This window comes from Hyperolius riggenbachi, chromosome 4 (genome assembly GCF_040937935.1).
Source record: "Hyperolius riggenbachi isolate aHypRig1 chromosome 4, aHypRig1.pri, whole genome shotgun sequence".
Taxonomy (NCBI): Eukaryota; Metazoa; Chordata; class Amphibia; order Anura; family Hyperoliidae; genus Hyperolius; species Hyperolius riggenbachi.
In genome coordinates, this window is record NC_090649.1 from 444,882,154 (window position 1) to 444,900,731 (window position 18,578).

Sequence of the window (18,578 nt, forward strand, 5' to 3'; positions counted from 1 at the left end):
AATAAATATGGCAGCCTCCCTTTTCCTCTCACTTCGGTTTTCTTTAACCTCTTATGGACGGCGGTGATTGAAATCCATGCCTGTTTGTGCCTGCTTATTCCTGCCAGGGCGTAGATTTCAAGCATAGTGGCAACGCGTGCTGCTCGATCTCGCCGTTCCCGCCGCTGCACCTGCTCGCTCTGCTGTCATGTTGACAACAGAGCTTCCGTATATCGTACAGGAGCCTCCTGGTCCCGTCCGGTGCGGATGCTGGCCTTGCCAGGTTGGCATCTGCCTGCGCTTCAACATGCGGCTCACTGAGTCGCACTGACATCATCCAAACTGTACTGCATAGGTGCAGAACTACTACACCTGCGCAGTACAGTCCGGATGCAAGGAGGACTCTTGTACCGGAGGGGACCCTGGGCCACCGGCAGGGAGCAGAGCTGCGGCGAGTGCACAGGACGGCTGCCGGGGGCCGGAAGAAGCTTCAGGTAGGTAGATTTATACTTTTTATTCAGCCTGGATGTTTCCTTAAAAGCGGCCAGAGCCGTCTGTCCGCAAGAGGTTAAAGAAGGACATACACTTGTTTTTTTCCCAGTGAATTCAGTCACTTTGATTGATTCTGCAACTCTGCACTTTACTTGCCTGGTTAACTTTAAATTGATTTTATCTTGATGTTATCTGTATTGCACTATTTTACTATACAGACATTTTCTATGTTTTCTATACTGTCCAGACATTTTCTGTATGTATGAAAATGGCCATACACGAGTCAATAGAGCCCTGATTCAGCCAACGATTGATTACTTCCAAAGTAGTGACCAATTTACCACGCTACTGAGACTGAGTTGATCAAATCATCACATCCCTTAAAAGATACCTGAAGTGACGGATATAAAGGCTGCCATATTTATTCCCTTTTAAACAATACCAGTTGCCTGGTGTCCTGCTGATGTTTTTGGCTGCAGTAGTGTTTGAATCGCACACCTGAAACAAGCATGCAGCTAATCCAGTCACGTTTCAGTCAGAAACCCCTTATCTGTATGCTTGTTCAGGGGCTATGGCAGAGGATCTGCAGGACAGCCAGGCAATGTGCATTTCTCTAAACGGAAATAAAAATGGCCGCCTCCATGTCCCTCTCACTTCAAGTGTGTTTTAATGTTGTGCACCTTGGTGCTGTATGAAGTAGTAAATGTGTTATCTGCTCCATTTGAATCTGCTGCAGATGATAATAAATACATTTTCTGTAGTTAGAGAATTTCATTGATTAGACTTGCAGGAAATCGGTCATTGGTAGATGTGATCAGGGTTGTCATATTTGCTGGGTATATCTACTCGTTTATTGCCAGTTTTATAGTGTGTGTGAAGTGAGAGGAATATGGAGGCTGCCATATTTATTTCCTGTTAAACAATGCACATTGCTTGGCTGCCCTGGTGTTCATTAGCGCCTCATACTTTTTAAAGGAAACCTGAACTAATAAAAAAAAGCCAGTTTAACTTATCTGGGGCTTCTACCGGCCCCCTGCAGCCGCCCTGTGCCAGCGCCGGGACAAACCAGTCCCCCGCAGTGAGGGCCACACAGGCACAGTGGCCATCTACTGGCTGAGTCGTCAGAAACTAAACTGGGTTGCGGCAGGGCGACCAGAGGATCAGTTTGTCCCGGCGCAGGCACGGGGGGCCGGTAGAAGCACCAGGTAAGTTAAACTGGCTTTTTCTGAATGAGTTTTGGTTTCCTTTAACCACAGACACTCAACAAGCATACAGATCAGGTGTATGAATTAGCTGCAAGCTTGTTTCAGGTGTGTGATTCAGATACTACTGATGTATGAAAGATCAGCAGGATCGCCAGGCAAATTGCATTGTTTAAAAAAAAAAAAAAATTCTCTAGGTGTCCTTTAACCTCTCCTGTTCCTCTTAATATGTTATGTGTTGGTTAGTAAGATGATGTTGTACCTGTATACCTGCCCTGTCCTCCCACATCACCACATTTCCGACAATTTCTGCAATTTATTTGTGCAACCGATAACCACATCTAAGATTGCTCCATATAGAAATATTGTTCCTAGTAGGAGATTTTCAGCATTTCTGACTGTGGAGGAGAGGATTTGTGAATAACTACATTAGCGGTACCTTTAGGAATATTATCACATGATGCCCAGACATGTACACCTCTGACCTTGGATGAAGAGCGGCGGTGGAGGGCGATCTGTTGGGTTTAGAGTATCATAGGAATGATTAGGAACGTTTTTAGAGCGTGCTTGTAGACATCGGCTGTATTTAGCGAGTAATGTTTTCTGTGATCCCTCCAGGGGGACATTTCGTCTGTAAGACCTTCGACCTGTTCACCCCGTTCAGTGTGGGGATTATTTACTTATTGTACTGCTGCTTTGAGCGCGTCAGCCTCTTCAAGCCAGTCACCAGCCGGCCTGCCAACTCCGAGAGGTGAGCGTAAAGGAGAGGCCAGTACTGACAACCATTTTGTAGAGTTTAAAGTATGTCTCCTGGCACTAAAGACCTTCAGCAGACAGTACTGATGTATATACAGCGAAGTCCCTGTTATCCAGAACTCTGGCGCTCGGAAGTCTTCACTAACCAGCATGCTTGAGGGGATAACGGGGACTGTTTTTGGTTGGGTTTTGCCGGCCACAAAATACTCACCGAGCCTCCAGCAGCTTCCTGTAGCTCCTAGCGGCTTTCCGGCATCCGTGCATGGCTCCAAGTGTCACATGACCAGGCGCTGGTCAAGTAACACCTTGAGCCATACCTGGTAGAGATGTGGCGAACTGTTTGCCCGGCGAACATCTCTGGGGGTTTTACTACTTCCGGGTCGCTCTGACCCGGAGTAGTACGCCTGCGCTGCCCGGCGGAGCGCATCCTAGATCGTGCTCCTGTTGCCGGGCGCTCTCTGCGCATGAGCGTGACGTCGTTCACAACGTCGCGCACATGCGCAGAAAGTGCCCAGCAACAGGAGCGCGATCTAGGAATCGCTCCGCCAGGCAGCGCAGGCGTACTACTCCGGGTCAGAGCGACCCGGAAGTAGTAAAACCCCCAGGGATTCAGAGATGTTCGCCACATCTCTAATACCTGGAGGCTGCCGGAAAGCCCCCAGGAGCCTGCTAGGAGCTACAGGACGTCGCTGAAGGTTCGGTGAGTATTTTATCCTGCATCGGGGGAGATGCTCAAGAAACTGGCAGGCTCATGTATCCGCAATCGGGTACTCCCCGTATTGCTGTATTGTGAAGTACATACGAGGGGGTAGCGTGGAGTTTTAATTATGACCTTTAAAAAAATTGCCAGAAAGTCTGTTTTGATTTGTTGTATTTCACTCTTTTCTACGTAGTCACCATCCAGACTTACACATTTTTTCCCAGCGGGACCTGCTCATCTAATAAGCTAATGAGACCCTAAAATAGGAGTCCTGCACTTTTCCTCATTTTGTACTGCTTTTTTCTCCCATCAGTTGAATACGATTATTAAAATAAATGTAACTTTATCGATAAAAACAGAACATAGTGAAATGTCAGCTGGACACAGAAAAAAAAAATATTGTGTAATTTGAAAGGTCCAAACATGGTTTTTGACATGGCAATTTGGCCCCAGGCATCTGACAAGCCTCTTTCTGCTCTATGGCCTGGTGCACACCAGAGGAGTTTTTCTGAGCGTTTTGAGTTTTTAAATCTGCTGCTAATGTTATCCTATGTGTCTGTGCACACTGGAGCAATGAGGTTTTGTAAAAAAAAACCCATAGCATTACATTGGGAAGAGCTTTTAAAACCTTTAAATGCTCTTCCCAATGTAATGCTATGGTTTTCTTTTTAAAAACCTCATTGCTCCAGTGTGCACAGACACATAGGATAACATTAGCAGCAGGTTTAAAAACTCAAAACGCTCAGAAAAACTCCTCTGGTGTGTTGCTGGGAAGCTCAGGAGATAGCGGCAAAGTATTCAAGTAAAGATTTTATAGTCGGGTGAAATTGTTAAAGAGAACCCGAGGTGGGAATTACTAATACTATTGGGGCACAGAGGCTGGTTGTGCACACTAAGACCAGCCTCTGTTGCCCCATCGTATGCCTCCATGTCCCCCCTGCTCGCCGCTATAGACCCCGCAGTGCTGGCGACACGCAGCGTGTCGCCAGCACAATGTTTACCTTAGCGCTGTCTGTCAGCGCCGCTCCTCCGCATCGGCGCACCCGCCCGTGTCCCTTCCCTCCCGCTGATAGGAGGGAAGTGACGCAGGCGGGTAGCGGCGATGCGGAGGAGGCGGGGGAGCGGCGCTGATAGACAGCGCTAAGGTAAACATTGTGCTGGCGACACGCTGCGTGTCGCCAGCACTGCGGGGTCTATAGCGGCGAGCAGGGGGGACATGGAGGCATACGATGGGGCAACAGAGGCTGGTCTTAGTGTGCACAACCAGCCTCTGTGCCCCAATAGTATTAGTAATTCCCACCTCGGGTTCTCTTTAAAGAGAGGACAAATTCAGCAAATAATTCAATGAGAAAGTCAGGCTTCTTTAGTTTTGGAAAATATAGACTATAATTTAGTGTGAAAAGTTGCAGTTGAGACCGTTCTCCTTTTAGGTACGTGGTTGGGCGAGGACTGAAGGCGGGCATAGAGGACGTGCGCAATTACCTCTTCTCCGTCAATCTGCAGCTGAACAAGTTGCGGTCTACTGAGCAGGACGTCAACCTGGTGGTGCCTCTGGAAGTGCTAAGAGGAGACCGACAGTTTCACGAGTACATGGTGCGCTCCAATGAGAGGTAAGTACTGCCCAGGCCTGATGGGGTCGGAGCTCTGTGTATGCAAGACTACACAAAATGACTTCATCTGGCTTTCATGTCACAGGAACTGGTCTATCCCCTCACATGATCTCTCCATAGAATGGCTTAAATTCACTAAGACACGTTTGATTAAAGTGGACCCAAACTAAAAATACAAGATTTCAGAAATAAAATTTATTTTCTAAATTATAATAATAAATAGCAGCATTTTTTTCAGCTGCATGATGACAAATATAAAATATTTTACATTTATTGGAGGAACCCCTCCCTTCCTTTCATATTGCCGGCAAATAATCCGGCAAACTGGTGGAGTAGATGGTGTCCAGCAAAGGAGGAATTGCTAATGGCTGCCTCCTGTATAACCCTAGCTATGCAAAGAGGAGGATGAAAAGCATGCACTGAAATGCTCATAGGCTTGAAGGAGTGTTTATTTATATTTGTATGTGCCAGAGTGGTGCAACTAAATATTTTGAATTAAAAAAAATGTTTGGTTTGGGTCTGCTTTAAATAAAAAAAAATGGCACATTTGGTGGTTTAGATTTTTTTTTTTTTAAATTCACTAATTTGTTTAGTTTAGTAATGTATCGAAAAACTGCATGACGGTTCAGACCCCTGCATACTGCAAATCCGATTTGCGATTCTGATTTTCCCTGGATGCTATTAAAACGAAAAGGAAAACGCATAAAAATGCAGCATGCAGTGGCGATTAAAAAATGTAAATCGAATGTTAAAATCGATTGAAAACCCGCAAAATGGAATCGGAATCGCACGTAGTGTGCAAGAGGCCTTACTAAGGTTTTTGTTAGTTTTTTTTTCCTCATGCGGTACTTAATTCAGTATTTAATGGATTATTGCAGTGCAGGGAAAATGGATGAAAGATGTGATACATATAGCATTTTATTTTATTATACAAACAAGTAAAGTGCAAGTCCAAGACTTCTTCCCCCCAGGCTCAAAGTGGACCCAAATTAAAAATACAAGATTTCAGAAATAAAATCTGTTTTCTAAATTATAATACATCGCAGCATTTTTTCAGCTGCATGATGACAAATATAAAATATTTTACATTTATTGTAGGAACCCCTCCTTTCCTTTCAAATTGCCGAGACAGAATCTGGCAGACTGGTGGAGTAGGAGGTGTCCAGCAATGGAGGAATTGCTAATGGCTGCTTCCTGTATAACCCTAGTTATAAAAAGAGAAGGGTGAAAAGCCTGTCAGAGTGGTGCAAGTAAATATTTTGAATTAAAAAAAGTTTGGTTTGGGTCCACTTTAAGTATCCCTTTGACATCAAATTTGCATTGGCTGAAAACCATTAGCTTATTAACTATTTTTAATTACTGTGTAATAATATTGTGAAATTAGGGAAATATGTTTTTATTTTTAATGCTCTTATTTTCCTGAATAGTTTAGTTTTCCTGCTCTGGTGTCAAACTCAAATACACAGTGGGCCGAAATTGTTCCAGTAGTGATGAGTGACCGCCTGTCACTGTACCTGATAATCTTCTATCCCTTTCCCTCCAGCTACTGTGAGGTGCAGATCAAAGCCCTGGCCAAAATCCACGCCTTCGTCCAGGAATCGTAAGTGCTCAGCTGCTTCCATTGCGCTGCATAAACCAAACTTATGAAATAGCACAAAACCAACACAGGAGGTTACCGTGTGTGAGGAGTGAATATGAGGAGGTACAGGAGGAAGTTGTTTCTTGTTAAAGGACCACTATCGTGAAAAAATTATACAATTTAAAAAATACATGTAAACACATATAAATAAGAAGTACCGTATATACTCAGATACAAGTCAACCTCGTGTATAAGTCGACCCCAATATTTGACCCTCTTAAGCTGGAATTTTTTATTTAATTAAGTACAAGTCTACCCAGGAAAGTTAAAGACTGCACTTGGGGACCGGGATGTCACCAGGATGTTTCAGTGTGGTCACTGTGACCCCTCTGTGTGGCCCCTGTGTCTGCCAGGCTGTGTGGCCCCTCTATCTATGTGGCCCATTTCCCCCTGGCTGTGTAGCCCCTCTAGCTATGGGGCCCATTTCTCCCTGGCTGTGTGGCCCCTGTGTCCCCTAGCTGTGTTTCCCTTGTTTTACACTGGATTGTAGGAGGTGCAGCAGCCAGCATCTGTCTCTCCTTCTCACAGTGCTACAGCACGCAGCTTGCTGAAATGCCCCCCTCCCTCCCACCACCATGGAAAGGGCCCCCCTCTCACTCACCCTCTCCCCAGCAGCTTTCCGCATATCCCCCTCCCTCCGATCACCACGCAAAGGGTGTCCGCTTCTCCCTCTCTCTCCCCCCTGTGTCTGTCATCTAATGCGCAGCCCCAGCACTTAAGCGGAAGCCGTAACTCACTGATTACACAGCGCGACATCCTCCCTTATCCCTCTGCTCACGCTGGTCTGTTTACAATACCACAGCTACGGCTCTGATGTCATGTGACATCAGAGCCGTAGCTGTGGTATTGTGAGCAGAGGGATAAGGGAGGATGTCGTGCTGTGTAATCAGTGAGTTACGGCTTCCGCTTAAGCGCTGGGGCTGCGCATTAGATGACAGACACGGGGGAGAGAGAGGGAAAAGCGGACACCCTTTGCGTGGTGATGGGAGGGAGTAGAGCTTTGTGGAAAGCTTGCTGCATTAGCACAGGGTAAGGGGAGAGAAAGAGGCTCCCCCACAATACCAGGCTATAAGTTGTGAAATTTAGGACTACTCAAGTATAAGGCGACCCCCCCCACTTTTATACTTTGAGTCAGTCCTAAATTTCTCGAATTATAGGCGAGTATATACGGTACATTTCTTCCAGAGTAAAAGGAGCCATAAATTACTTTTCTCCTATGTTAGTGTCACTTACAATGAGTGGTAGAAATCTGATAGAATCGACAGGTTTTGGACCAGCTCATCTCCTCATGGGGGATTCTAAGCATGGCCTTTATTCTTTATAAAGACACAACCTGAAAAGGATTTATACAAATATACTGGCCAGCCTCCCTGATCTCTGCATACCTTTTTGGCAGTTGGACATAGCAACTGCCATTCACTAAGTGCTTTTGAAAATAAAGATACCTCTGTGGACCCCCCTCATGAGGAGATGAGCTAGTCCAAAACCGGTCGGTTCTGTCAGATTTCTACTACCTACTGTAAGTGACAGAAACATGTGAGAAAGGTCATTTCATTTATAACACATTTTACTTTGGGAGATGATTCTTATTTGAATATGTTTACCTGTACATTTTACAATTTTTGCGATAGTGGTCCTTTGAACTAAACGTGAAGTTAGGTACTTACCTTAGTAGTGGGAGGCGTCTGGCTGGTCCAGAGGCTTCCACAGTCTTCCAAAGCCCCGCCTTCTTGCACTGGCACCCCTTTTTGCGATTTTTGACATTGAAATAGAAGATTGCTCACGGCCGCGGTTTTCCTCTGTGTACCATGATAATGCGCAGGCGAGGCCGTCTGTCCGCCTGCGCAGTGTGGTTACGCGCTAACGCGAAATGGAGTAGGCCATGAAAAATAAGAGGGTCTCAGCTGGCAGCGGAGGGGTCATGTGTGTATGAAACTTTTTCATTTTGTAAAGCTTCTGTTTTACTTTCAGCTACATACACATGCTAGACCTCCGTCACTGGCAAACGCAATTCCCAACGACAATGTGACTACTAATTGACGGCAACATGGTAGTGTTGAATTTAGCGACGGTAATAGTTTAGTCTATTACCAAAAAACTGCATGACTATTCACGAAGATGTTTTACCTCATGAGGTACTTCATTCGGTATTTGATGGATTATTGCACTGCAGGGAAAACAGATTTTTTATTTTATTATTATACTGACAAGTAAAGTGCAAGTCCACGCTGCTTAACCACTTGAGGACTGCAGGGCTAAACCCCCCTAGTGACCAGGCCATTTTTAGCTAAATTCGCCACTGCAGCTTTAAGGCCAAGCTGCAGGGCCGCACAACTCAGCACACAAGTGATTCTCCCCACCAACAGAGCTCCCTGTTGGTGGGGTCTGATCGCTCCCCCCCATGTTTATTTTTATTTTTTTAAATTTTTTTTTTTTTCAGAAAACCCTGTTTCTTTAAATTTCTTCCCTACCTCCCTCCCTCCCCACAGCCAGCCAATTATGGCGATCGGCTGTCATAGGCTTCTGCCTTTGAGAGCTGATCGCTCTCTTGTCCCCTAGGGTGACAGCCGTGTCACACGGCTGTCTCCAGTGCAGCGCTGCTGCTCATCGCAGCGCTGCACCTAGTAAATTGACGGCGAGATCACCGTCTACCAGTCTCCCGAGCGGCAATAGCCGCTCGGAGACTGAAGGAGGGGCGGAGCTCCGCCCTCCGAGCATGAGTTGTGCGCGCGATCTCATGCAAATTACAGCCCCAGGACTTTACGCCAATCGGCGTTAGGCAGTCCTGGGGCTGCCGCCGCGGCCACGCCCATTGGTGTGACGCGGGCGGCAGAAGGTTCAAATAAACATCAGATTTGTATCGGCTCAAAACCTTTCTAGTGGACTGTCCCTGATTCCTGCGGTAACCATCTCCCCGCAGTTCTGTATTCTATAGACTATGGTATTGGTAAAGGTGTTGGGCTTTGGCGGGTGCTGACACTGACTTGTCTTGCAGGTCGCTGAGCGAGCCGCGCCAAGCCGACATCCGGAAGGAGTGCCTGAAGCTGTGGGGGGTAAGTAGGGCCTCATTATCGACCATCCAATTCGATTATTATGATGGAATCGGATGAAAATTGGTGCTGCCAAGTGCATGCCCAATGGACTATGCAACCAATTTCAGGCTGAAATTGGTTGTATGTATCGATTGGACATGCTGCAAGATGTATGGCCAACTTGCTTGATTGTGTGTACGGCAGCAACAGCGAGTGATATCGGACAAGCAACAAAACCCCCGGCGCTGTTCCCTGGTGTATAAATGTGCATGTGTGCAGTTATACATTACCTGTCCTGTGTTGTGATGCCTGCTTGTTTTCCGAATCTGCTGCTCTTCCATTAGCCCCAGACACTGCGCCTGTGTATAGCATAAGCACCCACCCCAATCCATGCCCCCGACCAATAATCGGACGATTTGCTCAGTTACGCAGGTTGCAAAACTTCGGCCGATTAACAGCAGGTCGGGAGCACGTCACTAGCCACGTTCAATTCTCTGACAGAAGTTACTCTCATCTGTCCACTGCGGTTCTGATCTTCCCGCTGACTTCCGGTTCCTGGGCGCCTGTGTGATGCCCCAAGTGCCAGAGGCCAAATACTAACTGCCTCTAGTAGACATGTGAGATATGTGCCACAGTGACCCTAGTGTTTGACCTCTGTAGCTACAACATACAGGCGCCCAGGACTCTGGAGTGAAGAAGCAGCTGGCGGGAAGAGCAGAGATTGGGAGGCGTACGCGTGAGAGCTTCGGCTACACAGTGACAGTATGTCCCAAAGAGGGTGGGGGACGGGACAGGACTGGAAGATAGATTTTCAAAAGATTTCATGCTGAAATGGATTGAAAATCTGTTTGTAGCATGTGGAGGGATTCCAGCAGATAGATCCTTCTCTGATCAGATAAGGGATTTTACAGTGATGTGAAAAACTATTTGCCCCCTTCCTGATTATTTATTCTTTTGCATGTTTGTCACACTTAAATGTTTCTGCTCATCAAAAACCGTTAACTATTAGTCAAAGATAACATAATTGAACACAAAATGCAGTTTTAAATGATGTTTTTTATAATTTAGTGAGAAAAAAACCCTCAAAACCTACATGGCCCTGTGTGAAAAAGAAATTGCCCCCTGAACCTAATAACTGGTTGGGCCACCCTTAGCAGCAATAACTGCAATCAAGCATTTGCGATAACTTGCAACAAGTCTTTTACAGCGCTCTGGAGGAATTTTGGCCCACTTATCTTTGCAGAATTGATGTAATTCAGCTTTATTTGAGGGTTTTCTAGCATGAACCGCCTTTTTAAGGTCATGCCACAACATCTCAATAGGATTCAGGTCAGGACTTTGACTAGGCCACTCCAAAGTCTTCATTTTGTTTTTCTTCAGCCATTCAGAGATGGGTTTGCTGGTGTGTTTTGGGTCATTGTCCTGCTGCAGCACCCAAGATCGCTTCAGCTTGAGTTGACGAACAGATGGCCGGACATTCTCCTTCAGGATTTTTCGGTAGACAGTAGAATTTATGGTTCCATCTATCACAGCAAGCCTTCCAGGTCCTGAAGCAGCAAAACAACCCCAGACCATCACACTACCACCACCATATTTTACTGTTGTTATGATGTTCTTTTGCTGAAATGCTGTGTTACTTCTACGCCAGATGTAACGGGACACGCACCTTCCAAAAAGTTCAACTTTTGTCTCATCGGTCCACAAGGTGTTTTCCCAAAAGTCTTGGCAATCATTGAGATGTTTTTTTAGCAAAATTGAGACGAGCCTTAATGTTCTTTTTGCTTAACCTTCCTGGCGGTAACCCCGAACATAGTTCGGGGTAAGCCGCGCAGGACGTTTTCTCAGGCCCTGCTGGGCCGATTTGTGCAAATTTTTTTTTTTTTTGCTGCACACAGCTAGCACTTTGCTAGCTGCGTGAGCACACCGATCGCCGCCGCCCCGCGCCGATTCGCCGCTACCCGTGTTCTCATTTGTTCCTGAATTTCTTTGGATCTTGGCATGATGTCTAGCTTTTGAGGTGCTTTTGGTCTACTTCTCTGTGTCAGATAGCTCCTATTTAAGTGATTTCTTGATTGAAACAGTTGTGGCAGTAATCAGGCCTGGGGGTGACTACAGACATTGAACTCAGGTGTGATAAACCACAGTTAAGTTATTTTTTAACAAGGGGGGCAATCACTTTTTTTTTACACAGGGCCATGTAGATTTTTAGTTTTTTTTTTCTCACTAAATAATAAAAACCATCATTTAAAACTGCATTTTATGTTCAATTATGTTATATTTGACTAATAGTTAACGGTTTTTGATGAGCAGAAACATTTAAGTGTGACAAACATGCAAAAGAATAAGAAATCAGGAAGGGGGCAAATAGTTTTTCACATCACTGTATCTGTACGCCATATCAACTAGTGTATGGCCAACGTTAGAGTTCAGTCAGAAGCACCTGATCTGCATGTTGTTTTCAGGGTCTATGGCTAAAAGCAGGGCTTTGGAGTCAGTACAAAAATCATCCAACTCCTCAGTTTATGAACTCCAGGTACCCTGCATTGCTCCGTCTAATTCTTATCAGGGCTGTGGAATTAGAACACAAATCATCCAACTCTGACTCCTCACCACTGACTCTTGGTACCCAAAATTGCTTTGTCTCTTCGACTCCACAGCCCTGGCTAAAAGTATTGGAGGCAGAGGATCAGCAGGACACCCAGACAACTGGTTTTATTTAAATGTTAATAAATATAGCAGCCTCCGTATCCCTCTCAGCTGTCCTTTAAATTTTTTCTGTACAGCTCAAAGTGTTGCTAAATTATCTTCTAACAGCAATGCTAACTTGGTAATAGAGCAGGAGAGGCAGCTGCAGACCTGTCTGCCCTGGTCTCTTGCTTTACCCCTCTCAGATATCCCACCCTATCACAGAGCAGAAGCTGAATGGGGGGGGGTGTCTGGGACTGAGATCCTGCAAGCCCTGGACCCTGTCTAATGACACAAGACTGGTGGACATCACTTCCTTTATTATTCATGTGATAAACAATCGTGGTTGATGTGTGGCAGATGCTTTTATTTCTGTAACCGATTTTGTTGTTGTTGCAGATTCCTGACCAGGCTCGAGTGGCTCCAACGAATACGGACCCAAAGTTCAAGTTCTCCCAGCTCACCCAGGTACCGGCCTATAGTGCCCACTGTGTCTTCTATGTCTCTGCATTGTCAGGTGATTCTGGTTCTGAGCTCAGTCCAGTCGCTGGCTTCTTACTGATGCGGACACAGAACAAGACAAGACCCTCGTCAGAGGTAGAATGGCCGACACTTCCTCAATTGGGAGATTGGATGGATAGCCATCACTGCCAGTGCTGCCTCCTAGTGTCAATTCTACCTCCAGATTGTATCACTCTGATTTAATCTGTAGCTGTGCCTGGAACAAATGTGCAGCCAGCAGAGTCTGATCTGTAGAATTTTTCCAGGTCAGTAATTAGGAAAAGAATGTTGTGTACACACCGCCAGACAAAATCGTGTAAAACGGCCAATGATCGGTCTTTCCACTATGAATTACAGACGATATTAAGCGATTTTATGTAAACGATAGCTGAAGACTGCAAATGATTGTTAACCAACAGGATCGTTATTCGATGCAGGATCTAGGTGAGGTGCCGTAGATTTTGTGGACACATTGTTTAAAAATTGTTTGTAGCTCTGTACACAGCGCTGAGAATAAGCGATTATCTGCCGAAGTGATCCGTCATGTCGGTGGTTCAGAATGCCCGATCACCAACGTGGGTCATTCTTTTATCGTTTTTTTTAAGCTGTTGTTTGTGCTATACATGTTAAAACTGCATTTGAACGATGAGTCATTCATCATTGTATCAAATGATTTTTTTTCTCCCTGTGTGTACAAAGCTTATTAGAGACAGAGGATTAGCGCAGTAGGTAGGTGTTTTGAAATGGTAATCAGTAATAGCAGTCTACATGTTCAGTTGTACTTCAAACGTACTCTGTAATTATTTCTCCAAAAGTCTACCTGAGACGAAAGAAGTCTCAGGTTTTATACTTACCTGGGGCTTCCTTCAGCCCCTTTGAGGCTGCTTGGTCCCTTGCCATCTCCCCGAGCTGCTCCTGTCCCATGCTAGACGGCTTGGTGGTGACCGAATCGCACTCTGTCATGCATGCACAGCCCAGCTGTTCTGCACCTGCACAGTAGTTATGGGAGCTCGGCTAGGGCGTGCGTGCATCTGGGCTGCTTATAAGACGAAGCGCACCTCGTGCAGAGTACTGGACCATCCAGAGGCGGACAGGAGTGGCCCGAGAAGATGGAAAGGGACCAGGCTGCCTCAAGAGGTCTGGAGGAAGCCCCAGGTTAAGTATAAAGCCTGGGGCTTCTTTTGTCTCATGTTCTCTTTAAGTTTGGTTTGCCTGAAGCCAGACTGAGCTGCTGAATGTATTCCCTGCTGACATTTCTCATTCTCCACTGATCTGCACAGAGCCGAGACGCTGAGGTGTACAACTACAAGCCGACACCCCTGACAGCGAAGACCCTGGAGAAGATTAGCCGGGTGTTGGACTACCGCTGCATGGTGTCTGGGAGCGAGCACAAGTTCCTCCTCGGCATGGGGGTGAGTGAGACTCCCTGCACTCGATCTATCGGTATCTGTGAGTTTATGGCTGCGTTCTAGATAGAAAATAAATATTACGTGCAGAGAGAAAATAGTATGTTCAACTCGCTCATAAAGCCAAGCTATCACCACCACTTATACGGTGTCTAAAATGAGCACCCTGCACTCCCTCGAGTAAAATGCATAGCGCTGGAAAGTTATGTTTGGTTTGAAGTTCAACGGCATTCCTTTTGTCCAAGGCTGTGGTCACGTAATTATGCCTGTGTTAGATGCATGCTGGAAGAGAACTGCACCATCTGACAATAGTGAAAATGTCTCCCAGCATGCATCAGAGGCAGTAGCTTCCTGTAGGCATAGTCATGTGACCACAGCTTAGAGAAAGCTTCAAAACTAAAATGCCCTTAGCAGTGTATTATGGTACAGAATGTGCAGGGTAAAGACACAGCACGTATGGCGATTGTAGTTGCACGCTGAATCGCTCGACAGTCTCTGATCCTCCTCTTCTGTTATCTGTGCCGGAGGCAGCTATGGAGGTAAAAGTGTAGCCATCCTGTGATTAAAAGCTGCTCTTATTACAATTGGTATTGTAATACTTATACAGTAAAGGATTAAAAACACTTTCTTCCCCTCCGGATTGGGGGGACTTTTTGGATCTGAGATTACTTGCAAGAGTGGATACCCGGTGGGATCTCTACCTCCACGCACTCGTGTAAGAAGGCGACCTGGCCATCAATGGGGGAGGGGGCTTTATCTCTAACCCCCATTGCATGTGCACAAGTGCAGTCGTGCAGTGTTGTGCCAAACAGGATCAAAGTTTCTGCACGATAGCAGTAAAGCATTTAGCGTTGTCTAAACGAGTCGCTGAGCAGAAGCCCGTGAGAACTGGTACTTAAGGATGACGGATCTACAGCTTGTTCTGTGGGCAGGACAGGGGCCAGGCACCCAATAGCAGCAGACGTTCGTGTCAGATGTTTGCGGGACGCATTGCCAGGGAACATCAGGGAATCTCTGTACTGATGGCAGATTTCCACCGCAAAGGAATAAGGAAAGTGCAAAGACTGAGTTTTTCTGGTTGGCGTTTGGGAATACAGCTGTAAGCTGCAGATGATTTAAAGGATCCCTGACGTTAAAGGCATGTGGAGGCTGCCATTTTTATTACCTTTTTAAAAAATACCAGTTGCCTGGCAGCCCTACTGATCTCTTTGACTACAATAGTATCTAAAACACATGCCTGAAACGAGCATGCTGCTAATCCAGTCAGACTTCAGTCAGAGCACCTGATCTGCATGCCTGTTCTATGGCTAAATGTATAATGCAGAGGATCAGCAGGAGAGCCAGGCCATGTGCATTGTTTAAAAAAAAAAAAAAAAGAAATATGGCAGCCTCCATCTCCCTCTCACCTTAGGTGTGTCTAAACTGATCTACAAAGGAATGTATTTCTAGAGAAGTGAGACTGTAACCATGGCATTTCCATCAGACAGAGGGAGTCACTCGCTAGGGTTGGAGCATTACCATAAATTCATGTGGATGAGGTTTAGACTCCAGCAGTCTTGTAAACACATTCATCTGTTATATAGTCAGGTGGTGGCTGATATCAGTATAATGTTCTGTTCCCCCAGAGATCGCAGATCTACACGTGGGGGGGACGCCCCGCAGACCGCTGGATGAAACTAGATCTGAAGACTGAGCTCCCGCGAGACACCCTCCTGTCTGTGGAGCTTGTGAATGAGCTGAAGGGAGAGGTAGGTGCCTCTGAGATCCATGACTGACCATTGGTGGTTCAGCTTCCATATCTCTGTAATCTGTGTCCTCAATGTCCATGTTCACCAGGGCAAGGCTCAGAGGAAGAACATCGCCATCCACATCCTTGACGCCTTATTCCTCAACGGCATGGATGTCCGGTCACACCACTTCAACCAGAGGCACGTGACTTTTCTGCCATTTCTCTTTCCTCCACCATTGTCTTCTGAGGGATATGAAATTCACTGCAGGAATGCGGGGTGATTGAAGCATCTCCGCCTTAACGTGGTCATACAATGGTCGATTATTTTTTTATTTTTTTTTATATCTGGCCGATTCGATCATTTAATTAAATCTGCTAGAAATGGGTGCCAAAAACAATACCCGATCAATCTTTGGTTGAAATCAAATCAGTCAGTGGCAGGTTGGGATTGCGTTGCTCGATTTTGGACCAACGCAGCAACAGAGTTACTTTCACCTGTCCGCCAGCACTTTCTCCTATGTCTTCTCTACACTCAAGTAGAGGCCTCTAGTGGTCACGTAAGGTATGTGCCACTAGTATTTTGCCTCTAGTGTTCAGTTACCTGACGCGGGCTCCCTGGGAGCGAAGAAACAGGAAGAAGCCCAGGTGGCGAGAGGACAGGTGAGTGCAAGCTCTGCTGCCCCTACAGTCTGCATGGTCTACAGTCTTTTTGTTAGTCGATGCGTTTAGAGGTTTGGAGAGGTGGTGGTGGTCTGCAGAGGGATTAACATTCATTATTAGTCAGAGCATGTTATGGACAGCATGCTTTACTGAGGAGGGGGGGGGGGGGGGGTTGACAGTGTATGTGTGGTGGCGATTAGTGACATGTCAATAGTCCAATTTAAGGGGAATCTTAAGTCAAAATTTTAACTTTCCTGAGGCTTTTTCCAGCAGTATGTGTAATTCGTTACTGTGCATGTGCAGAACGCTCCCAGTGCCAGGAACCCGCGACCAGGGTGTGCACAGCTTGGCCCTGTGCATGCGCATTAGCTGCCGACCGGCATTGACAGCCCAGCTTTGTGGGGGTCGCCGCTGCTGCCCAGAGGGGATCAGGAGGACGTTGTGCGCAAAGGAATCCAGAGGGCTGGAAGAAGCCCCAAGTAAGTTAAAATCTTTTTTTAATTTGACTTAAAGGACAACTGAAGCAAGAGTGATATTGAGGCTGCCATATTTATTTCCATTTAAGCAATACCACTGCCTGGCTAGCCTGCTGATTCTCTGCCTCTAATACATTTAGCCACAGACCCTGAACAAGCATGCATTAGATCAGGTGTTTCTGACATTATTGGCAGATCTGACCAGATTAGCTGCATGCTTGTTCCTGGTGTTATTCAGACACTACTGCAGCAAAATAGATCAGCAGGGCTGCCAGGCAACTGGTATTGTTTAAAGGGAAATAAATATGGCAGCCTCCGCATACCTCTCACTACAGTTGTCCTTTTAAAGAGAACCCGAAGTGGGTTTTAAGAATGCTATTAGGACACAGAGGCTGGTTCTGCATACTATCCCCAGCCTCTGTGTCTGTACTGTGCCCCCCCTCCCCCCCTGTGCTCTGCTGTCCCCCCCTACGTCCCTTCCCTCCCCGCCTCCGTAAGCTGATTGGATGGATGGGACGCAGGCAGGGAGTGGCAATATGCAGGAGGCGGGGGAGCGGCGGTGACAGGCAGCACAAAGGTAAACAGCCTGCTAGTGACAAGGTGCATGTCGCTAGCACAGCGTTTTTCTTTTCTGGGGGACAGCAGAGCGCAGGGGGAAGGGGACACAGTACAGACACAGGCTGATGATAGTATGCAGAACCAGCCTCTGTGTCCTAATAGCATTCTTAAAACCCACCTCGGGTTCTCTTTAAGGTTCCCTTTAAAGTGTACCCGAGGTGAACCTTGGGTCAAAGAACTCATACTTGCTTAAGAAGAGGGAAGCCTCTGGATCCATATAGGCTTCATATGCTGTCTTCCAGACCTCCGTGGCTGCACACAGATTGAAGATGTGGGCCATGTACCTCTTCATGCACGAGCATACACCTCCACGCTTATGACTGCACTCGTGTGCGTGAAGAGGAACAAGGCCCAGATCTCCTGGAGGGTCCAGGCAAAGAGGACACAGGAAGCCTCTAAAGGATACAGAGGCTTCCGTCTTTTTGGGCAAGTATTTTTATTAACCCAAGGTTTACCTCGGGTTCACTGTTAAAGCAAGCCTAGGCGGATGCTAACACAAAAGATACTTACCTATGAAGAGTAAAGCCTCTGGATCCTCCAGCTGCTTACCGTGGCCTCCTCAAAACCGCCGTCGCTGTCCAGAACCCTCTGGAAGTTTGTGCCCGTGCTCCTCTACGCATGAGCTGGGCCACCCTGTACCTGCATGAGTATGGCTGCACCTGCGCAGTAGCACTGAGCCACTCGTGGCCTCATGCCACCATAATATATCTGGCAGGCTCCTGCTCTGATGTTGTCGCACGACTCTGGAGGATCCATCTTCCTTCTTCGTAGTTAAAGGATACCCGAAGTGAACATAATGAGATAGACATGGATATGTACAGTGCCGCCTAGCACACAAATAACTATGCTGTGTTCCTTTTTTTTCTTTCTCTGCCTGAAAGAGTTAAATATCAGGTATGTAAGTGGCTGACTCAGTCACAACTCAGAAAGAAAGTGACTACAGTGTGACCCTCACTGATAAGAAATTCCAACTATAAAACACTTTCCTAGCAGAAAATGGATTCTGAGAGCAGGAAAGAGATAAAAAGGGTCAATAGTTCATAGATTTTTAGCTCTTGTATACTTCATGGAATGTATCATTGAGCAAAAACAA

At 46.3% G+C, this 18,578-nt stretch overlaps 1 protein-coding gene across 1 annotated transcript in view; it reads left to right on the forward strand.

Moving 5' to 3' along the window:
* Positions 1–18,578, forward strand: part of CMTR1 (cap methyltransferase 1) — a 96,220-nt gene that overhangs the window by 49,932 nt on the left and 27,710 nt on the right. Inside the window, exons 13-20 of the mRNA XM_068232681.1 lie at positions 2,292–2,424; positions 4,560–4,739; positions 6,283–6,339; positions 9,374–9,431; positions 12,495–12,563; positions 13,877–14,008; positions 15,628–15,750; positions 15,839–15,930. Of these exons, the coding sequence (XP_068088782.1) occupies positions 2,292–2,424; positions 4,560–4,739; positions 6,283–6,339; positions 9,374–9,431; positions 12,495–12,563; positions 13,877–14,008; positions 15,628–15,750; positions 15,839–15,930 (844 nt within the window). The remainder of the gene's footprint in view (positions 1–2,291; positions 2,425–4,559; positions 4,740–6,282; positions 6,340–9,373; positions 9,432–12,494; positions 12,564–13,876; positions 14,009–15,627; positions 15,751–15,838; positions 15,931–18,578) is intronic.